This window comes from Cololabis saira, chromosome 5 (assembly GCF_033807715.1).
Source record: "Cololabis saira isolate AMF1-May2022 chromosome 5, fColSai1.1, whole genome shotgun sequence".
NCBI classification, from domain to species: domain Eukaryota; kingdom Metazoa; phylum Chordata; class Actinopteri; order Beloniformes; family Belonidae; genus Cololabis; species Cololabis saira.
This window is the reverse complement of record NC_084591.1, coordinates 27,279,608-27,299,067: the sequence shown is the minus strand read 5'-3', so window position 1 is coordinate 27,299,067 and position 19,460 is coordinate 27,279,608. Positions and strand designations below refer to the sequence as shown.

Here is a 19,460-nt window from a genome sequence, read left to right as displayed (position 1 = left end):
TGCAATTAATGACAGAAATAGCAGTTTGTGAGCCAGTGAAGCACATGGTGGCTCACAAAGAGGATCATCTAACCCCACAAACAACATTAAAAAAAAATCATGCCAAAGATTTCTTATCATCCCACACTGAACTGACATTTCTGCTCATTTCATACTTGAATGTATTGTTGTGATAAATCTAAAGTATTTGAGACAGCTTGTGTCTGTATGCACGTGTAGGAGTTTTCACTCAACTCTGGTAAATGTTGAGAGACGCTGTGCTGACTCAACATGAGGGCACTGAAAAGCAGGTTTTTAAAGATAGATAGATAGATAGATCTTCTTCTTTCCTACAAGATAGAAAACACAAAAACGTATTTACTCTCATACTGCTGCTATATTGTCATAAACCGACTGCTCTTCTTGACTGTAAAGTTGAATCAAAATATTCTTTACGTTTTCTCATGAATATAAATAGATTCAAATGTATTATCCCCCAGGAGGGACATTTGCGTTGCAGCCAGTGCAAGATAAATGTATGTTTGTTTATTTATTATTTTGAAATCAGCAAGATAAAAGTAGACCTGTCTGTTTTCTCACCGATGTCGCCATCTAGTGGCTAAAAGGATCAAATACAACCAGATGATCAGGAATCATTTTTTATTTGAACTGGCAAAATACAGATACTTTCCCAAATAAAATATTTCATAAATTTCAAAATAAAAATCATTTCTGAAAATAAAATAAAATCCAACCGTCACAAAATGCATGAATAAATAAATACAATGAAAAATAAAGTTTTACTAAATCAAAATTTATCATAAAATCTAAACAAAGAACAGAAACATGTAAAAAGCCATAAAAGCACATAAAAAGTATATAGTTGGGTAAAAAAGATGGACTGATAATAGTGCAATTTTCACATTGTCTTATTCACAAAGTAAATAGAAGACATTTAGAGGAAAAGCATGTTTGAAAAGTTAGCCCTTTTAATGTATTTTGTATCATACACATGCAGAAAGTCAGATGAAAAATCAGAGATGTCCAGCTGTGCTTTGACAATAACTCCATCGTCATTTGGTCCCCGGTTGATCTAACATTTATGTTCACTCTGTTGTCTGCACTTCTAATAAATAATCCTCAGTATCAAAACTTCTGTGTTTGGATTCATATTTAGTTTAATAAACTTGTCCAAGCCCTCCGTAATGTTAAGTCACTGCAGAGCTGATTTCTTTTTTCTTTTCTTGAGGACTCACCTATAAAACTATCATATCTGGAACTTTAAAACTATGTAAACATTATAGCATTGCATGTATAGACGTATATTAAAAAAAAAAAAGTTATTTACACTTTAACTCAGGCTGCCAATTTGAAAGTTGCAACTTAAAAATCTGCTCAAAGTCCCTTTAGTTTTTTGTGCATTCATATTCAGCATTTTACATACTACAAGTGTAGCCCAAACAGAGCATTTTTGCCTGTTTTCGTCTCAGAATACGAGAGCAGGAGAGGAATCGATATATTGGCTGATGTAGGCCTGACTTCTTCCTCAGCTTGTAGGACTTACAAGACACCGCAACAACCTGCTTTCAATAAATGCTGGTAAACCGGAACCACCGGTTACGTCAGCGTTGCGTATTACGCTAAAGTACGTAATTTTGACTTGAACCGCACATGTATAAAATGAGGAGTAATTTCACTTCCAACTGCATGTAACCCCAAATGTGAGTGAATATAACTTCAGTCATATTAACTGTTTAATGTCAGACCAAGAACGATTTTTTGGATGTCAAGTAAACAAACACTGATGGGAATACTGAGCGATTGTTAGGATCTTAACAAAACTTAGGCTCTCCTTGAATTTACAAAAACACACAATAGTGCAAAGGCTTTTTAAATGTCTACAGTATCCAGGAGCGTATTCATTACAAAAAGGTTAAAAACAAAAGGTTTTGAGGAAAAATAGTAATCTGTGTTTTCAGATGATTTCAGATTTCCTGTTTTTTCTTCTGGTTTAATTTTTTCTTCTTTAAATCTACGGGCCTTCGCCAGTCACTTTCTTGAATACTTGACATCTGAACTTAATCCCATTGTCCTCTTGAATTCCACCCGGGACACCAGGAAAGCTTACGTGGAGGCAAAAGAAGGAAAGTCTTTGTGAGTTTATTAGTACAGAAACAGATCAATTCAAAATCTGATCGCCAACAGCCATAAAGCGTCGTAGTGGCGACGTTCATGTATATCTGAAATCAATTAACAGCTTTTATTGTGAGAGTAAACTGACAGACAACTATTTACATAGTCACCAAATCAACTCATGATTTACTGATTGTAATAAAAGAAACATATATCCTCACTGAAGACATTGCTGACTGATTTCCAACTTAATTCCTGTAAAAGTGAAGTTAACAAGGCTCTAGAAAGCTTTACTTAAAATCAGCAAACTCTTTTGAGCTGACAACACAAAGCATAAACCGCTGTGTCATGGGGTTTGTGTGAGAGTAACTCTTTCACAACAGTTCAAACACCAGCGAGTTCAAATGTGGTACACGAGCCTCCAAATCAGATCAGGAAAGAGGTTTATTTGGGAATGTGGCATCAACGTAAGTTACGGATGTAACTATGGTTCTGTGAATTCCTGGATGACTGCCAGTGGCAGTAAACAGAGTGGATATATCTCCTCGCGCTCCGCGCAGGTCGAGATTTAATAACAACAGTGTCACGTGAGTGACGTGTAGGCTACCTGTGCGTCTATAAATACCGCCCGGTAGACTACATCCGGCCTCCCAGAATCTTCTCGCAGGAAGTTCGGAGTGACCGGTGTGACTGGCAGTCATCCAGGAATTCACAGAACCATAGTTACATCCGTAACTTACGTTCTGTTTCATTCCTTCCAGACTGCCAGTGGCAGTAAACAGAGTGGATGACTCATACCAGCACTGTCACGAGGAACAACACCCACCTAGTGGTCAGCCGCAGAAGCCAAAGGCAGAACGGCCGAAGCCAGCGTGGACCCAGAGGCCACGTTAAGGCGATAGAACCTGGAGAAGGTGCACGGCACCGTCCAGGATGCCGCTGCACAGATCTCAGACAACGGTACCCCTCTCATTGCCGCCCAGGAAGTGGCCACACCCCTGGTGGAATGACAGACAACGCCTGAAGGGGCAGGTCTACCTGCCACGTCATAAGCCTGTTTGATTGCTTCAACAATCCAGTGGGAGAGACGTTGCTTCGACAGGGCACGGCCCTTGTGCGCCCCCCTGTAGCACACAAACAACTGCTCAGAGCGTCGAAAGCTCTGTGTTGCCTGAAGGTAGAGCTGCAACGCCCGGACTGGGCACAGCAAATTAGCCCGCTCCTCCAGCCGGGAGTCAAACGGGGGAGGATGGTATGCTGCCAACTCTATGGCCTGATTGGCATGGTCAGGGGGTAACACCTTTGGCAGGAAAGCGACATTTGGCCACAGGGTCACTCCTGAGCTGTCTGCCTTCCACCGAAGGCACGTAGGACTGACTGAAAGGGCGTGGAGCTCGCTCACACGCTTGGCAGACGTAACAGCCAACAGAAAGGCGGTCTTCCATGACGTCGTCCTCAAGGACCCCCCTGCCATAGGCTCAAAGGGTGCCTCGCCCAAGGCCTGCAGGACCAGCGGCAGGTCCCATGCTGCTGCACGCTGCACTCTGGGGGGGCGCAGTCTCCTGGCACCCCGCAGAAACTGTGCCACCCAGTAATGCGCACCAACTGGTCTACCATCGATGTGGCCATGGTGGACAGAAATAGCCGCTACGTGCACCTTCAAGGTCGAGGCCGCCCGGCCCGCCTCAAACAGATACTGCAGGTACCGCAGTACAATTTGTAACGGACAGGAGATCGGGTCAAAACCCCCGTCCCTGCACCAGGAGGAGAAAGCGGCCCAGCAATGCGAATACACCCTTCTTGTGGAAGGAGCTCTAGCATTCTGCAAGGTCTCACATACCGAGGGCTCAAGGTGCGTCAAGAATGACCCTTCCCTTTCAACGGCCAGGCCCAGAGTTGAAGGAGGCTCGGAGAGGGATGCCATACCTCCCCGCCCAGCTGGGACAGGAGGTCCGACCGTACTGGGAGCTGCCAAGGCTCCCCGTCCAACAGGCTGAGGAGCGTGGAGAACCAAATCCTCGAGGGCCACTTGGGCGCCACCAGGAGGACCCTGTGACCCGATAATCTCACCCTGTGAAGCGTGGGCATCACCAGGGGAATCGGAGGGAACGCATAAAGGAGGCCTCTCGGCCAAGTGTTGGCGAGAGCGTCCATCCCGAGCGGGGCACTGGTCTCTGCCAAGGAGAACCACAGTGGACAATGAGTCGTACACTCCGAGGCGAACAGATCCACACGGGCTTCCCCGTATCGATCCCAAATCATTCGCACCACCTGGGGGTGCAACCGCCAGTCCCCCGGGGGCAGCTGCCGGCGTGAGAGGGAATCCGCCACCACGTTGGCTCTGCCAGGGAGGTGCATTGCCCTCAAGGAGGCCAATTGAGGATGAGCCCACATCCACAACCTCCGGGCCTCGTTCAGGGAGTCCAGCGACCTGGTTCCCCCCTGGTGGTTGACATGAAACACTGTCGAAGTGTTGTCTGTCCGGACGAGGACATGCTTGCCCCTGAGAAAGGGCAAGAAGTGCCTCAGCGCCAAGTAGACAGTCCGGAGTTCTAGGACATTGATGTGCCGTCCCCGCCACAGAGGGCCCCAAACCCCCTGGACTGACCTCTTCTGCCATACCGCACCCCAACCCTGAGGTGAGGCATCTGTTGTCACCACCTCTCGCCTCGAAGGGACTGAGCCGAGAGGAACACCGTGCAATAGAAAGGTGCTGTCCCGCCACCGGTGGAGATGAATAAGGCACTGGTGGGTAACCTTGACCTTGACCCACCTGTGAAGGCGAGGGTCCATCTGGAGGTTGTTGAACCACATCTGCAGGGGGCGCAGGTGCAGCAGCCCCAGAGGTGTCACAGCCGAGGCCGCCGACAGCATCCCCAGCAGTCGGAGCCATGCGTGGACGGGCAACCTCATCCCGAGGCGGAAGGACCGTAGCAGGTCCTGAATCCGCTGTGCCCGCTCTGCAGTAAGGCGTGCCTGCATTGACACGGAATCGAGGGACAGGCCGATGAAGGTGGTCTGCTGCGTAGGACGCAACAAGCTCTTCTCCCAATTTACCGACATGCCCAGAGCCTCGATATGTGTGAGGACCCTGGATGTCATCAGCTCCGCCTCCTGGAGCGAGGGGGCGCATATAAGCCAGTCGTCCAGATATGGGAGAATCTTTACTCCCGACAGGCATAGCGATGTCAAGGCCGCCCTCATGCATCTGGTGAAGATGCGAGGAGCCAGGGACAGGCCGAAAGGCAGGACGGTGAATTGGTAGGCGTGGCCTTGAAAGGCAAAACTGAGAAACCGTCTGTGGTCTGGGTGTATTGGGACGTGAAAGTAGGCGTCCTTGAGGTCTATGGAGGTGAACCACTCCCCTGGAGTGACAGATTGAAGGACGTCGCGTGTACGCAGCATCCGAAATGGGAGGACCTTCAGGTACTGGTTCAGACCCCGAAGGTCCAGCACAGGCCGAAGAGAAGTGTCTTTCTTCGGAATGAGGAAGTATGTTGAGTAAAACCCACTGCTCTGTGTATGTGGGTGAACTCTTGTGATGGCCTTTTTGTCCAAGAGTTTGGCTATCTCCTGTGACAAACACAGGGCCTTCCCGCGGTCTCTGACCGAGGTTTCCCTGACCCCGGAGGGTGGTGGGGGCCGGCGGCGGAACTGCAACCTGTAGCCCTGGGACAGTGTTCTCAAAACCCATACATCTGGAGAATGGGCTGCCCAATAGGCCAGGTGCTGATGTGAAAACCTGCCCACCGCCGGCCCGAGGCCCTCATAGAGTGCCTCGAGGATTATTCGGGGGTTTGGGGGGACGCTGGTGTTGCCCCTGCACCCGCTGAGACCGGCGAGGTGGAGGGTGTGCGCCCCTGGGCTGACGCCCACCACCCCCAGCAACCCGGCTGTGCTGCCAGGGCTGCGGAGGGGGGCTCGGGGGATGTGAGCGGCGCAGGTCTTGTGCGCCCCGTCTCCTGGAGTGCTGAGCTGGGGGTCCCATGCTCGCACTCCGACGACCCCAGGCCTCTGATGCCTGACCCGACTGCTTCCTGCGCTCCAACGCCTGTTCTGCCTCTGGCCCAAACAACTGGCCCGGCACTACCGGAAGCTTCCGTAGCGTCTGCCTGCAATCATCAGACATGGGTGCCTGCGCCAGCCACACCTGACGCCGCGTCACCACCAGGGTGGACATCAGGCGGCCAAGCTCTCTGGTCATCAGCCCGAAGGCTTGGAGCGCAGCGTCGTTAGTGTCACCCAAATCCCCGCCCTCATGCTCCGACTGCAACATCTGGGACTGGGCGAGGAGGAGCACGGAGAGGGAGTTTCCAATGCGAGCCATGCGGCCTGCTGCATCATAAGCCGTCGAGAGAAGGCTATCCGTTACCCGGCACTGAGGCCTAGGACAGCGGGCCTTATCTTTGAGCGCCTCATCTGGTGAAAGGACCAGTGAGGCGATACACGGGTCCACGGGAGGCATGTGAACCAGGCCATGTTGCTCCGCCTGGCGCATGGAGGCCAAAGTCCTCGCATCCTTGCCATGGTAGGCAAACGCCTTTGGATCTGCCCAGCAGCGCCGCAGCTCCTGCAAAAAAGCAGGCGAGGGCGGGACATCAAAGGGCGGGGCTACAGGAGTCCGGCGAAAGAATGGGTTGCTCGCCGGTTGGGCAGCGGGCGCATCATCCAGCCCGACCTTAGCCAGGGCCGCACGTAGTGTTGCCTGCAAAGGGCAGGGGCCCTCTCCCAGCTCAGTGCTCCCAGAGCTCCTGAGGGATGTCTCCGAGCCAGCCTCTGCCTGTATGCTAGCTGGGTCAACCACCAGACACGGCAGCTCAGGGGAGGGATACTCGCCAGAGCTAAACACACTGTCACGGCCTTGAAACATGGAGTTTGAAGCCCTGGTAGACATAGCATCGTCTCCACAATCTGACTCCCAGGGGACCGCCAGAGGTGGGGAGGGCAGAGCCCGCTCCCTCACTAAGGCCTTAAGCTGCTCCAGTTCAGCCCGTAAATCCTCCATCTCACTGCGTGAGGGAGCATCCTTCGCCTTCTTCTGCGTAGGGCCACTGCGCTCGTCATGGGGCCCCGCTCTGCGCTTGTCCCGGTGCTTTTTGCGGGAACCTGCACTGACATGAGCGGGCCCAGAGGGTGGGAGGTCGCTCCTAAAGAGGAGGCCTTCCACCTGACGCAGCCGGTCCTCTCTCACCGAGAGCGGCAAAATGCTGCAGTTGATGCAGGGGTCAGACAGGGCCTCCCTCAGGTGCCCCACCCCCAGACACTGGGGGCACAATTCATGGCCATCCTCTACCAACAGTAGAGTGCCACATGATGTACAAGCCATCATCGCTTCCTCCAAAAAATAAAAGGGTCAAGTTAGGAAATCTGGGCAAGAACCGAGACTCGATCAGAACATCTAACAGACTCCTCACACCACTGTTCTTAATCCAAACAATTCAGTGTGGAGCCAGGCAATCCAAGCGAGAACTGTGGCCGCCACAGAACGCGTCCGGAACCTCTGGACTAGCTTTTTTTTTTTTTTTTTTTTAATATATATATATATATATATTTTTAAAATTTATATATATATATATATTTTTTTTTTTTTTTTTAAAGCTTAAGTAAAAAATACTCACCAAGCCAGGCTAGGAACCAACAGACGAGAGCAGTGGGCGGACCACTGAACGCGGCTGGGACATCTAGCATGTGGAGGAATCAGCTCAGCACAAACAATTCAAGACCGTTTGTGTGGCTGGGGAGCGAGCCAGCCCGACACACGGGCGCTCGGATCCTCCCGATGGAGAAAGGGAGAGGTAAGATGGCTTGACAGCCACAGCCTTAGAGGGCACAACGTGCGCTCCGACCAAGAGTCACAGGCAGGCTGTCAAACACCACCAACCAGAGTTGAGCTTACCTCCCCGAACCTGCAGAAAATATAGATCCGAAACACGGATCTACGGAGCGATTAACCAGCGATGTACGTCAGGTTAACAGCGAGAAGATTCAAGAGGCCGGATGTAGTCTACCGGGCGGTATTTATAGACGCACAGGTAGCCTACACGTCACTCACGTGACACTGTTGTTATTAAATCTCGACCTGCGCGGAGCGCGAGGAGATATATCCACTCTGTTTACTGCCACTGGCAGTCTGGAAGGAATGAAACAGAACTCACCTTTCCTGAACTTTGAATAGTTCTCTGTCAAACTCAGGGAAGAAAACGTCACAGTCAAAGTCGGCCATGACGTCTGTCAGGTAAATAAGGTCACACCACGGGTGCTTCAACGCGTCCTGGTTAGAAAAATGACAGAAAATCTCAGATTAACATATTTATATATCTGATATATATAATAAAGCGCTGCATGTTCCTTCATCCAGCTGGTGCGAGAACATTTGAATGGTTTAACTGGTTATATGGGTCTGTTCTGTGTTTAAGTTGGCTGCAGTTTCATCTCCTCAGGACTCGGCTCTCCAAAAAAAAACCCAACACAATGTGTTTCATTATTCCACCTCATGAAAGGTGGAGTTTGTGGTGAAGTTCAGAATCATGTGAGAACAATGAATAAATACACCATTTCATTCAATGGTTCAGGTCTAACCCTACCAGACATATGAAAGCTGGGAAGTTAAGAGGAAACACATGCCTCGGGGTTACCATGTGAACGAAATGAAACCTCGTCTGAGTGAGCAATTGTTAACCCAAATCACAAACAAGTTGACAGAATAAGAACAATACAAAATACATGAACAAAATGCAGTGGTTCTTATTTTATCTTTGTTACTATACATCCATTTTTGTGTTACAGGAGTGTAACAGGTTCCAAAAAAGTTGGGACATTAAAGCTTTTACCACCTCGTAACGCGGTCCTTCGTCCTCAAAACAACAAAGGTTTTCTGGCTCTGAGGACACGATGAAACTCATCACTTATTTTGTCTCATTCTTCATGTGAAGTATTCAGTTGGTGTGCAGTGATATTGGGTCTTCATTGTCACATTATTATTGTTCTTTTTTGTTTCAAGCTGACCTGTCCAGTACCTGTCCCCTCTTCTACCTCTGCCATGGTTTTATAATATCTACGGCATGCAAAATGTGGTTTTGCATTGTGTTGCTGAAAAGTGCATGGATGTCCCTGGATGAGACGCAGCCTTCAAAGCAGCGTACAGTATGTGGCACTGAAATCTCAGTCTGCATTTCTGGCAGGTATCAATAATCAGGGGTTCAGGGGTCTTCCCCCCTTTCCACAGACCGCTTCACGATGGCAATTTTTGGGACCTTTGAAGTCCTTGCCTTGACATGAGCCTCTGATACCAGTCCCCCCACCCCCACCCCACCCCCCTCGCCAAAAAAAAAGATCTGCAATAATGTTCTTTCTGAATACAGTACAAATACTGTATCTATGTGGTTATTTTAGATATTGAGGGTACAATGCAGAACCATCTTAAGCAGCTTAAGCTTACAGTTTTACCCTTTACACACTGAAACTCCTCCAGATACCTTGACTTCTTGAATTATATATTCAATTTTAACAGGAAACATGAAATTCCATGCCAGTCTTTCTTTGAGGGATGTTATTTTTAAAGATTTCACAGACTGACTTTCTCACACATTTTCTGATAAGGTGAACCTCATTTGACATCACCTCTTTGAAATAGCAACTCATTTTTTCTTTCAACCCTGTAAAAGCATTTGCTTCCTCTTTTTCCAATTTCTTTTGAAGAGTATAATTGGCCTGAAATGGAAAAATGGATGTATAGTAACAAGTGAAACTAACCTGGCGACAAAATTAAAACAAACAAACATGTAATATATTGGCTTCATATTGCCTGAAAAGAAATAAAAAAGAAAGTAAATGCAAGGGATCAAAAGCAGGTGTTACAGAAAAACTGGACACTTCCTGTTTATCTCTGTATATCGTAAAAAGCCTGAAATTCAACATGAGGGAATTAGCGATATAATCCTCAGTGGATGAGGTTGATGTTCATGTTGGGTAATGACAGGGTCAATGACCACAATGGTACTTAGAGTTCAAAGAGATTTTGTGAAGGAAGACCACCGCAGATCCTGTGAGGAACAGCTAACATCATTAACTCAAATCAAATCATATTTGGGGTCCTTCAGGTACAAATGGGGAGGAAAAACTGGGTATAATTAGAAGTAACAAACTTTGTTCATAGCAATACATTAGGCAGCCAGTTTCAGACCTGTATGGGAGAAACTCAGCACTAGCATTTCATGCACGTGAAGTATGAGAGGAGCCAAAAGGCAAACACTACTCACCACCAAGGCACTGGAAAAAACAAAAACACTGCAATTAGACGTGCAATCAGACAACACGAGCTAACGCACTCCAAACTTCCTTTGTATTCCCTTAGCCCCTAAACAGGATTCCCCACTGGCTGCGATTAAAACAATCACACACACTGCTCACCCACACAGTTACTACTACTAGTACTGTCATTTAGCAGACGCTTTTACCAAAAGCGATTTACGTCAGAGAACACCACAAACAAGAAATCAATAGGAGGGTCCAGCACCCAACACACCCGTCACCTTTAGACAGCAAAACTAGGTCTTAAAATTCACCATCACAATATCATCTTGGCGAGGGACACAGTGGCAGCAGGTAGTGCAGCCGTCTCACAGCTGGAAGGTCCTGGGTTCAATTCTCGCCGGGGACGCTGTGGCTGTGTTTACTCCCCCCATGACTTCAGCGCCCACACCATGGGTGGGGTTGGCGAAAGGGCCTTTCTGTGTGGAGTTTGCATGTTCTCCCCGTGTTCCCTTGGGTAGCTAATGGGAGCTACCCTCACAAAAACATGCAGCAGTCCTGGGCTATACATGCCCCCTCTGGCAAACCGGGGCGCCACATGGGGTGGGGAGGATCTGGCCGGAATAACGTGATCCTTCCACGCGCTACGTCCGGCCAGAGAAGCCCCACCCTGTCTGGTGAAAAGAAGCGGCCTGCTCACTCCTCAGGTTAAGGAGGAGACCTGAGCTCAGTGCAGGGCCCTCCCAGGTTGGTAGAGGATGGCAATGCCCAGGACTGTAGCTTAGGTAGGAGCACTGGGTGATAAAATGGGACACGCTTTAATAGTGTACGCAGCCGCTGCTCTTCTGCCCAGAGCGAGGCTAGGTGCCTTCTCCTGCTACACGTCATTAAAGCAGCCAATCAGCGAGGAGCTTCATTATCATAACCTCCCCGCCCCTCAGAATCCCTCATAGAGAATGAGGTTAGAAGCGGTAAAAATAAAGACATGGTGTCATGGTTTCTCAGTTTGATTTGTTTTTTACTTGTTAACTCACTCTCCTGTCATTCCAGACCCTGCCACCCTCATCAGCCAGAAATCCACTCATTCCCTTCACCTGTGCTTCCCCTGCCCAGCTCCACACCTGGTTTCCCTCATCAGCAGTTCCCCTCATATACCGGCCCATTTCCACCTTCTAGTTTGCCAGATTGTCGAGTGTTTGTGCCTCACTTTCCAGCGTTCCCGATTTTTGATCAGTTTTCTGCCTGCCTGTCTGCGACCCTGCCTGATTCCGGTTTTTGGATTTTTGCCTACCCCCTTGGATTGTTTGCCTGATCTGCCTGACTACCCGGTTTTGACCCCTGCCTGCCTTTGACCCTGATTAAAGCCTCTTGGACTCTGATTGTGTTTGGTGTCGTGCATTTGGGTTCTCTGTCTTTGAGCCGTGACAGTACAATCTGGCCAAAAGCATGAACCCAGCCGACCCAAATCCAGATCCAGTACAGCACGCGCTGTCTTCTCAGGCTGCTGCTATTCAGCGTCATGAGGAGGAACTCTCCAATGTTGCCGGAGGACTTCAGGAGTTTGCCGCTCGTCAGGACCGGTGTTTAGACGCCATCCGGGAGCAGATGAACCAGCTTTTCTTTTCGACCCGACCTCCAGCACCTGAGGCTCGGCTTCCGCCTCCAGAGCGGTACTCCGGTGAGCCACGAACATGCCGGCCGTTCCTCACTCAATGCTCTCTCCTCTTCGAGCTCCAGCCGTCTTCCTATCCGTCGGAGAGGGCCCGGGTGGCCTTCATCATTTCCCAGCTCACAGGGAGAGCCAGGGACTGGGGAACCGCGGAGTGGGAGAGGCAATCCCCGATCTGTTCCTCAGTGAAACTTTTTTCAGACGAGCTGAAGAAGGTTTTTGATCACGTTACACCGGGGAGAGAGGCGGCTCGTGGTCTGCTCACCCTGGCTCAGGGGGGACGAAGTGTGGCCGATTATTCCATTGAGTTTCGCACGGTGGCAGCTGAAAGTAAGTGGAATGCTGATTCACTCTATGATGCGTTTTATCATGGTCTCTCTGATTCAATTAAAGATGAGCTGGCAGCCAGAGATCCGCCCATCGGCCTGGATGCCCTGTCCCGCCAGTTCCAGGTCATGGAGCCCCAGGCCGCACCTGAGGGGATCCTTCCATCTGCCTGCGTGGTTGGTGCCATTACTTGGCCTGTGGAGGACAAGGTCAAACAGGCAAGCTCTCAGTTTCCTGCCCCCAGTAATTGCCCCAATAACCTCCTCTTTGTGCCTGCCAGCCTTCGCTCTGAGGTTCTTCAGTGGGGCCATTCTTCACCCCTGGCCTGTCACCCCGGTGTCGCCCGCACCCTGGTGTTCCTTAAGCAACGGTTCTGGTGGGCTTCCATGGAGAAGGATACCAGAGAGTTTGTCGCTGCCTGTCAGGTCTGCTCCCAGAATAAGAGTCTTCGGCAGGCTCCTGCCGGCCTCTTACTTCCTCTACAAGTTCCTCATCGGCCTTGGTCCCACATCTCCCTGGATTTTGTCACCGGGCTTCCTCCCTCAGATGGTAACACTGTAATACTCACTGTGGTTGACCGTTTCTCCAAAACTGCTCACTTCATTCCATTACCCAAGCTACCATCTGCCAAACAAACTGCTGAACTGATGCTTCATCATGTGTTCCGTCTTCATGGCCTCCCCAGGGACATTGTCTCTGACCGGGGGCCCCAATTTACCTCTTGTTTTTGGCGTGAGTTTTGCAGGCTCTTGGGTGCCTCCGTCAGCCTCTCTTCAGGCTTCCACCCTCAGTCCAATGGCCAGACGGAGAGGATGAATCAGGAGATGGAGACGGCCCTGCGTTGCCTCACGTCCCGCAACCCCTCATCCTGGTCCAAGCAGCTGTTGTGGGTGGAATACGCCCACAATACCCTTCCCAGCACTGCTACTGGACTCTCACCTTTCCAGTGTTCCCGGGGATATCAGCCTCCGCTTTTCCCGACTCAGGAGGGAGAAATCACAGTCCCATCTGTCCAGGCCTTTATTCGCAGGTGTCGGCGAACCTGGCTGCAGGCCCGCTCCACACTGCTTCGCACCTCTGACCGGTACCGTAAGGATGCTAACCGGCGTCGCGTCCCAGCCCCCCAGTACGCCCCTGGTCAGAAGGTCTGGCTTTCTACCCGGGACTTGCCATTAAGGGTGGAATCCAAAAAGCTAGCGCCCCGCTTTGTGGGTCCCTTCCCCATATCAAAGGTTATCAACCCAGCAGCCGTTCGACTACGCCTCCCTCGTTCCATGAGGGTTCATCCCACATTCCACGTTTCTCGCCTCAAGCCTGTCAAGGAGAGTCCCCTTCAGCCCGCCTCCAGGCCCCCGCCGCCCCCCCGGCTCATTGGGGGTGGTCCTGTTTACACGGTGCGACGCCTCCTTCGGTCCCGTCGCCGTGGGAGGGGCTATCAGTATCTGGTGGACTGGGAGGGCTACGGCCCTGAGGAGCGCTGCTGGGTTCCTACACAGAGGATCTTGGATCCCACTCTCATCCGGGACTTCCGCCGTGCTCATCCCGACCAGCCTGGTGGGACGTCGGGAGCCGTCCCTTGAGGGGGAGGTTCTGTCATGGTTTCTCAGTTTGATTTGTTTTTTACTTGTTAACTCACTCTCCTGTCATTCCAGACCCTGCCACCCTCATCAGCCAGAAATCCACTCATTCCCTTCACCTGTGCTTCCCCTGCCCAGCTCCACACCTGGTTTCCCTCATCAGCAGTTCCCCTCATATACCGGCCCATTTCCACCTTCTAGTTTGCCAGATTGTCGAGTGTTTGTGCCTCACTTTCCAGCGTTCCCGATTTTTGATCAGTTTTCTGCCTGCCTGTCTGCGACCCTGCCTGATTCCGGTTTTTGGATTTTTGCCTACCCCCTTGGATTGTTTGCCTGATCTGCCTGACTACCCGGTTTTGACCCCTGCCTGCCTTTGACCCTGATTAAAGCCTCTTGGACTCTGATTGTGTTTGGTGTCGTGCATTTGGGTTCTCTGTCTTTGAGCCGTGACACATGGCCCAGAGGCTGAATTTCTAATATATGTAGAAAAAAACAAGCTTTTGATTGTTTTTAAGACATTCAAGGTTTAAAATATACATTAAATGCCATAATAGGTCACCTTTAAAGGCTCCCTCGCCTCACAGGTGCTGCCACTCATGTAATCACAGCTCTGCTCCTCCTCACTGAACCCCCCAAACTTCACTACAACAGGCTCTTCTATGAGCGGTACTGTTACATACTTGAGAAGTGTTATATTATATTCAGTGGCTCAAAAAGTGGGGTATGCACTATATGTGGCGCCACGCTAGTTGTATTTTGAGTCGGCATTTTCTGTATTTAACAGCTGTTTGTGCACGTGTAAATGATATAGTCGATAACAGAGAGGCATGTCACTAGTTAGGCGCACTTCCGCTCCCTCACCCCCCCCCCTCGCCCCCTCACATACACACATAATATGCACTGGAGCGTGTTTTTTTTTCCATTTTGAGTCGTGATGTTTCATCTAATGACAGATGGGAAAAAGATTGGGGGGGGGGGGGGCAGAAGAGAAAGCTATTGGGGGCACAAAACAGAAAGAGGAAGAGGGAGAAGGAGAAAGATTTTGAGGGGATGTAAAAAGGCTTTTCAAAGTGGTTGTTAATATTCAGGTTAGCTAAAGCTACTATTAGTAAAACGACAGGTTACTGTTGTCTTACAACTGATTACAGATCATGACAAGAAAAATAAAGGAACTTGTTTGTCGTGATGCTCCTGTCGATGCTCCTATTTAGTACAGTTAAATAATAAGTTGTAATAAGTTGTACACCTGTTCAACATGCATTAACTGGAACTTGTCAGGCTGGTTTACCTCATAGACCTGCGTCCCACCGACAATCCAGATGTTCTCTATTATGCCAGCGAGGGGGGGCTCTGACGACAGGCGGACAGCACTGTCAAAGTCTCGGCACAAAAAGTGAGCGTGATCCGGCACTGTGCTGTAAAGGAAGGAGACGTCTGAAAGAATGAACGGTAAAGAAAACCTGGCACCAGTTTTCAGATGATTCTTGTTGATGCAGATGTTTGAGTGTGACGCCGCTCACCTCAGTGTTTTACTCAGCACCGCATGCAAAGAATTGGAGATCGGAAAAAAGTTTTCTGGGTTGGAGAACCAGCACAACCTTCCCCAAACCATCAAATTCATGTTTCCTACAACAGATGTAATGAAATATTTTGTTTTTAGATACAGCTGTGTCACTGTATCTGGGACCTCAGCAGGAAAACAGCCCCATCCATCCATCCATCCATCCATCGTCCGCCGCTTATCCGTTCCTGGGTCGCGGGGGCAGCAGCCTCAGCAGGGATGCCCAGACTTCCTTCACCCAGACACTTCCTCCAGCTCTTCCGAGGGGAGTCCGAGGCGTTCCCAGGCCAGCCGAGAGACATAGTCTCTCCAGCGTGTCCTGGGTCTTCCCCGGGTTCTCCTCCCGGAGGGACATGCCTGGAACACCTCCCTAGGGAGGAGGGACATGCCTGGAACACCTTCCTAGGGAGGCGTCCAGGAGGATCCGGTACAGATGCCCAAGCCACCTCAGCTGACTCCTCTCAATGTGAAGGAGCAGCGGCTCGACTCCGAGCTCCTCCCGGGTGACCGAACTCCTCACCCTATCTCTAAGGGAGCGTCCAGCCACCCTGCGGAGGAAACTCATCTCGGCCGCTTGTATCCGCGATCTGGTCTTTTCGGTCACTACCCAAAGTTCATGACCATAGGTGAGGGTAGGTGCGTAGACTGACCGGTAAATCGAGAGCTTCGCCTTTCGACTCTTCTTCACCACGACGGTCTAGTACATCGACCGCATTACTGCGGACGCTGCACCGATCCGTCTGTCAATCTCCCGCTCCATCGTTCCCTCACTCGTGAACAAGACCCCGAGATACTTGAACTCCTCCACCTAAGGCAGGACCTCCCCACCCACCCGGAGAAGGCACGCCACCCTTTACCGGTGGAAAACCATGGCCTCGGTTTTGGAGTTGCTGATTCTCATCCCTGCCGCGTCGCACTCGGCCTCAAACCGCCCCAGCACATGCTGAAGGTCCCGGTCCGATGAAGCCAACAGGACAACGTCATCCGCAAAAAGCAGAGACAAAATCTTGTGGTTCCCAAACCGGATTCCCTCCGGCCCCTGACTGCGCCTAGAAATCCTGTCCATAAAAATGATGAACAGGACCGGTGACAAAGGGCAGCCCTGCCGGAGTCCAACATGCACCGGGAACAAGTCTGATCTACTGCCGGCAATGCGAACCAGACTCCTGCTTCGATCATACAGAGACCGGACAGCCCTTAGTAGAGGGCCCCGGACTCCATACTCACTCAGCACCCCCCACAGAATGGCACGAGGGACACGGTCAAATGCCTTCTCCAGATCCACAAAACACATGTAGACTGGTTGGGCAAATTCCCATGAACCCTCGAGCACCCTGCGGAAGGGGGTAGAGCGGGTCCGAGTACGACCGGGACGAAAACCGCATTGTTCCTCCTGAATCCGAGGTTCAACCATCGGCCGTATTCTCCTCTCCAGTACCCTGGCGTAGACTTTCCCGGGGAGGCTGAGAAGTGTGATCCCCCTGTAGTTGGAACACACTCTCCGGTCCCCCTTTTTAAACAGAGGGACCACCACCCCGGTTTGCCACTCCAGTGGTACTGTCCCCTTCCTCCATGCGATGTCGCAGAGGCGTGTCAACCAAGTCAGCCCTACGACATCCAGAGACTTGAGGATCTCATCCACCCCCAGTGCCCTGCCACTGAGGAGCTTATGAACCACCCCAGTGACCTCGGCTTGGGTGATGGATGAGCACGCCCCAGAGTCCCCACTCTCTGCTTCTTCAGTGGAAGGCATATCAGTCGGGTTGAGGAGATCCTCGAAGTATTCCTTCCACCGTCCAACAATGTCCCCAGTCGAGGTCAACAGCTCCCCACCCGCACCATAAACGGTGCCGGCAGAGTACTGCTTCCCCCTTCTGAGGCGCCTAACGGTCCGCCAGAATTTCCTCGAGGCCGACCGAAAGTCTTCCTCCATGGCCTCACCGAACTCCTCCCAGACCCGAGTTTTTGCCTCCAGGACCGCCCGAGCCGCGGCTCGCTTGGCCTGCCGGTACCTATCTACTGCGTCAGGAGTCCCACAGGCCAACATAGCCCGGTAGGACTCCTTCTTCAGTCTGACGGCATCCTGTACTTCCGGTGTCCACCACCGGGTTCTAGGATTGCCGCCACGACAGGCACCGGAGACCTTGCGACCACAACTTCGAACCGCTGCGTCGTCAATGGAGGCAGAGAACATGGTCCACTCGAACTCGATGTCCCCCGCCTCCCCCGGGATCCGAGAGAAGCTCTCTCGGAGGTGAGAGTTGAAGATGTCCCTGACAGAGGGCTCAGCCAGACGTTCCCAACAGACCCTCACAATCCGTTTGGGTCTGCCCGGTCTGTCCAGCCTCCTCCTCCGCCAGCGCATCCAACTCACCACCAGGTGGTGATCAGCTGACAGCTCAGCCCCTCTCTTCACCCGAGTGTCCAAGACATGCGGCCAAAGGTCAGATGAAACGACAACAAAGTCGATCATTGACCTATTGTAAACCATTGACCTATTGTATTGAAAAAGCCCCTATTGTCAAAAATTGTCAAAAACTAGATGCCTACAACACTTTTAACTGATGGAAGTTGTCACATACCTGGTCTTGACACTCTTGTGATGGTGTCCAGAAAGTACTTGAATTCAGACCTGTTGAGACCACATTTCCAACATTAAGTCAAACAGAAATCAGCAACCTGCTGCTCATCATTGTTTCTACTTGGAGAAAAAAGCCTAAATACTAAATTCAGCTACAGCAGTCAGCTTCTTTTCTTGAACTTAATAAAATATCAACATGACACAGCTTGCACAATGGCACACAGCCACAGGTATAAAACCGTCCACTATCATGAAGTAATCTGACTCTTATCTTGTGCATACAAACACCCGCTCTTTGTTCATAGTCCAGCCAGTCCTCTTGTTACTGCCTCGAGGAAGACATCAGCTTGTAACATCTTTTGTCCTCACTTTGTTTTCTTAGTTTTATGGATCTTTTCTTTTTTTCATTAGTAAAAGCTATATAATACTGTAAAGATAACAAGCAGGTGCTCTGTTGACTGTTTGTTTGTAACATGTTTAGAGTTCTCGTACTTAAATAACGCTGTGTCAATGCAAAATGTCTCATGAATTTACATTTGTCCAACTTCTATTGACTATCCTATGACTTTACCACTCAGTGGATTGCAAAAAACGGGAAAAAAGAAGAAAAAAACATCACAAACAAACAACAGGAACCAGCTGATCTGCCTCTTCAGCCAACATTTTTAATTCAAGTCAGATTTAAATATTCAAGGTTGAACTGCGTTTTCTTTGAAAAGCACACAACATCCTTTTTTCTGACCCATTAAGTGTAACGTTTGAAGCAGTAACCTCTCTAAAGGTGTTTGCATTTCGCAACTAAAAGAAGTTCCCCAAAAGAAAAAGAGCCCGGTCTTACGGTAAACTCCAGGGCAGTTTTCCATCTTTTCCTATCCCCATGTTGTTACAAGCTGCTGCTATGAGGCGAACAGGTTTCTTCTGCACTTGGTGCCGGCTCTTCTCCATCTTCCGAGAGGGTGAGTGGGACAGACCAGGAAGCAGCGTGGTTTGAGCTGCAGCCATGGATGTATTATAGAACTGCAGCTCATGAAGCAGAGCGGGGTCGGGACTCTGCAAGAGGCGTCGCTCCTCCGCCAGGAAGCGTTCAGGCTGATTTATGGTTCCGCGTTAAATCGACGCAGAGCCTACGGCGTAAGGTACGCGGCGACGCGCACCCTACGCTGTAGGCTCTGCGTCGATTTAACGCGGAGGCTGAATTATGGTTGTGCGTCAAATAGGGTCGGTCCTCAGCGGCAGCGCAGTGGGCGGGGCCAGCTGGCGGTGGGCGGGGCCAGCTGGCGGTGGGCGGGGCCAGCACCTGCCGCTGCTGTGATTGGACGGCATGATCATTTGATCCACTTCCTGGTAGCTGGTTACCAAGTAATCTACCATATTTAAGAAAGA

General features: G+C 50.4%; 1 protein-coding gene across 1 annotated transcript; it reads right to left on the bottom strand.

Annotated features, from left to right (window-relative positions):
* Positions 1-718: 718 nt before the first annotated feature.
* Positions 719-19,113, bottom strand: LOC133444006 (dihydrofolate reductase-like). The gene is made up of 6 exons (XM_061721420.1): positions 18,916-19,113; positions 18,079-18,128; positions 15,456-15,561; positions 15,224-15,350; positions 8,268-8,383; positions 719-2,102 (listed from the first exon to the last, which is right to left on the bottom strand). The coding sequence occupies exons 1-6, from the start codon at positions 19,077-19,079 to the stop codon at positions 2,012-2,014; spliced, it is 654 nt and encodes a 217-aa protein (XP_061577404.1). The 5' UTR covers positions 19,080-19,113; the 3' UTR covers positions 719-2,011.
* Positions 19,114-19,460: the final 347 nt, after the last annotated feature.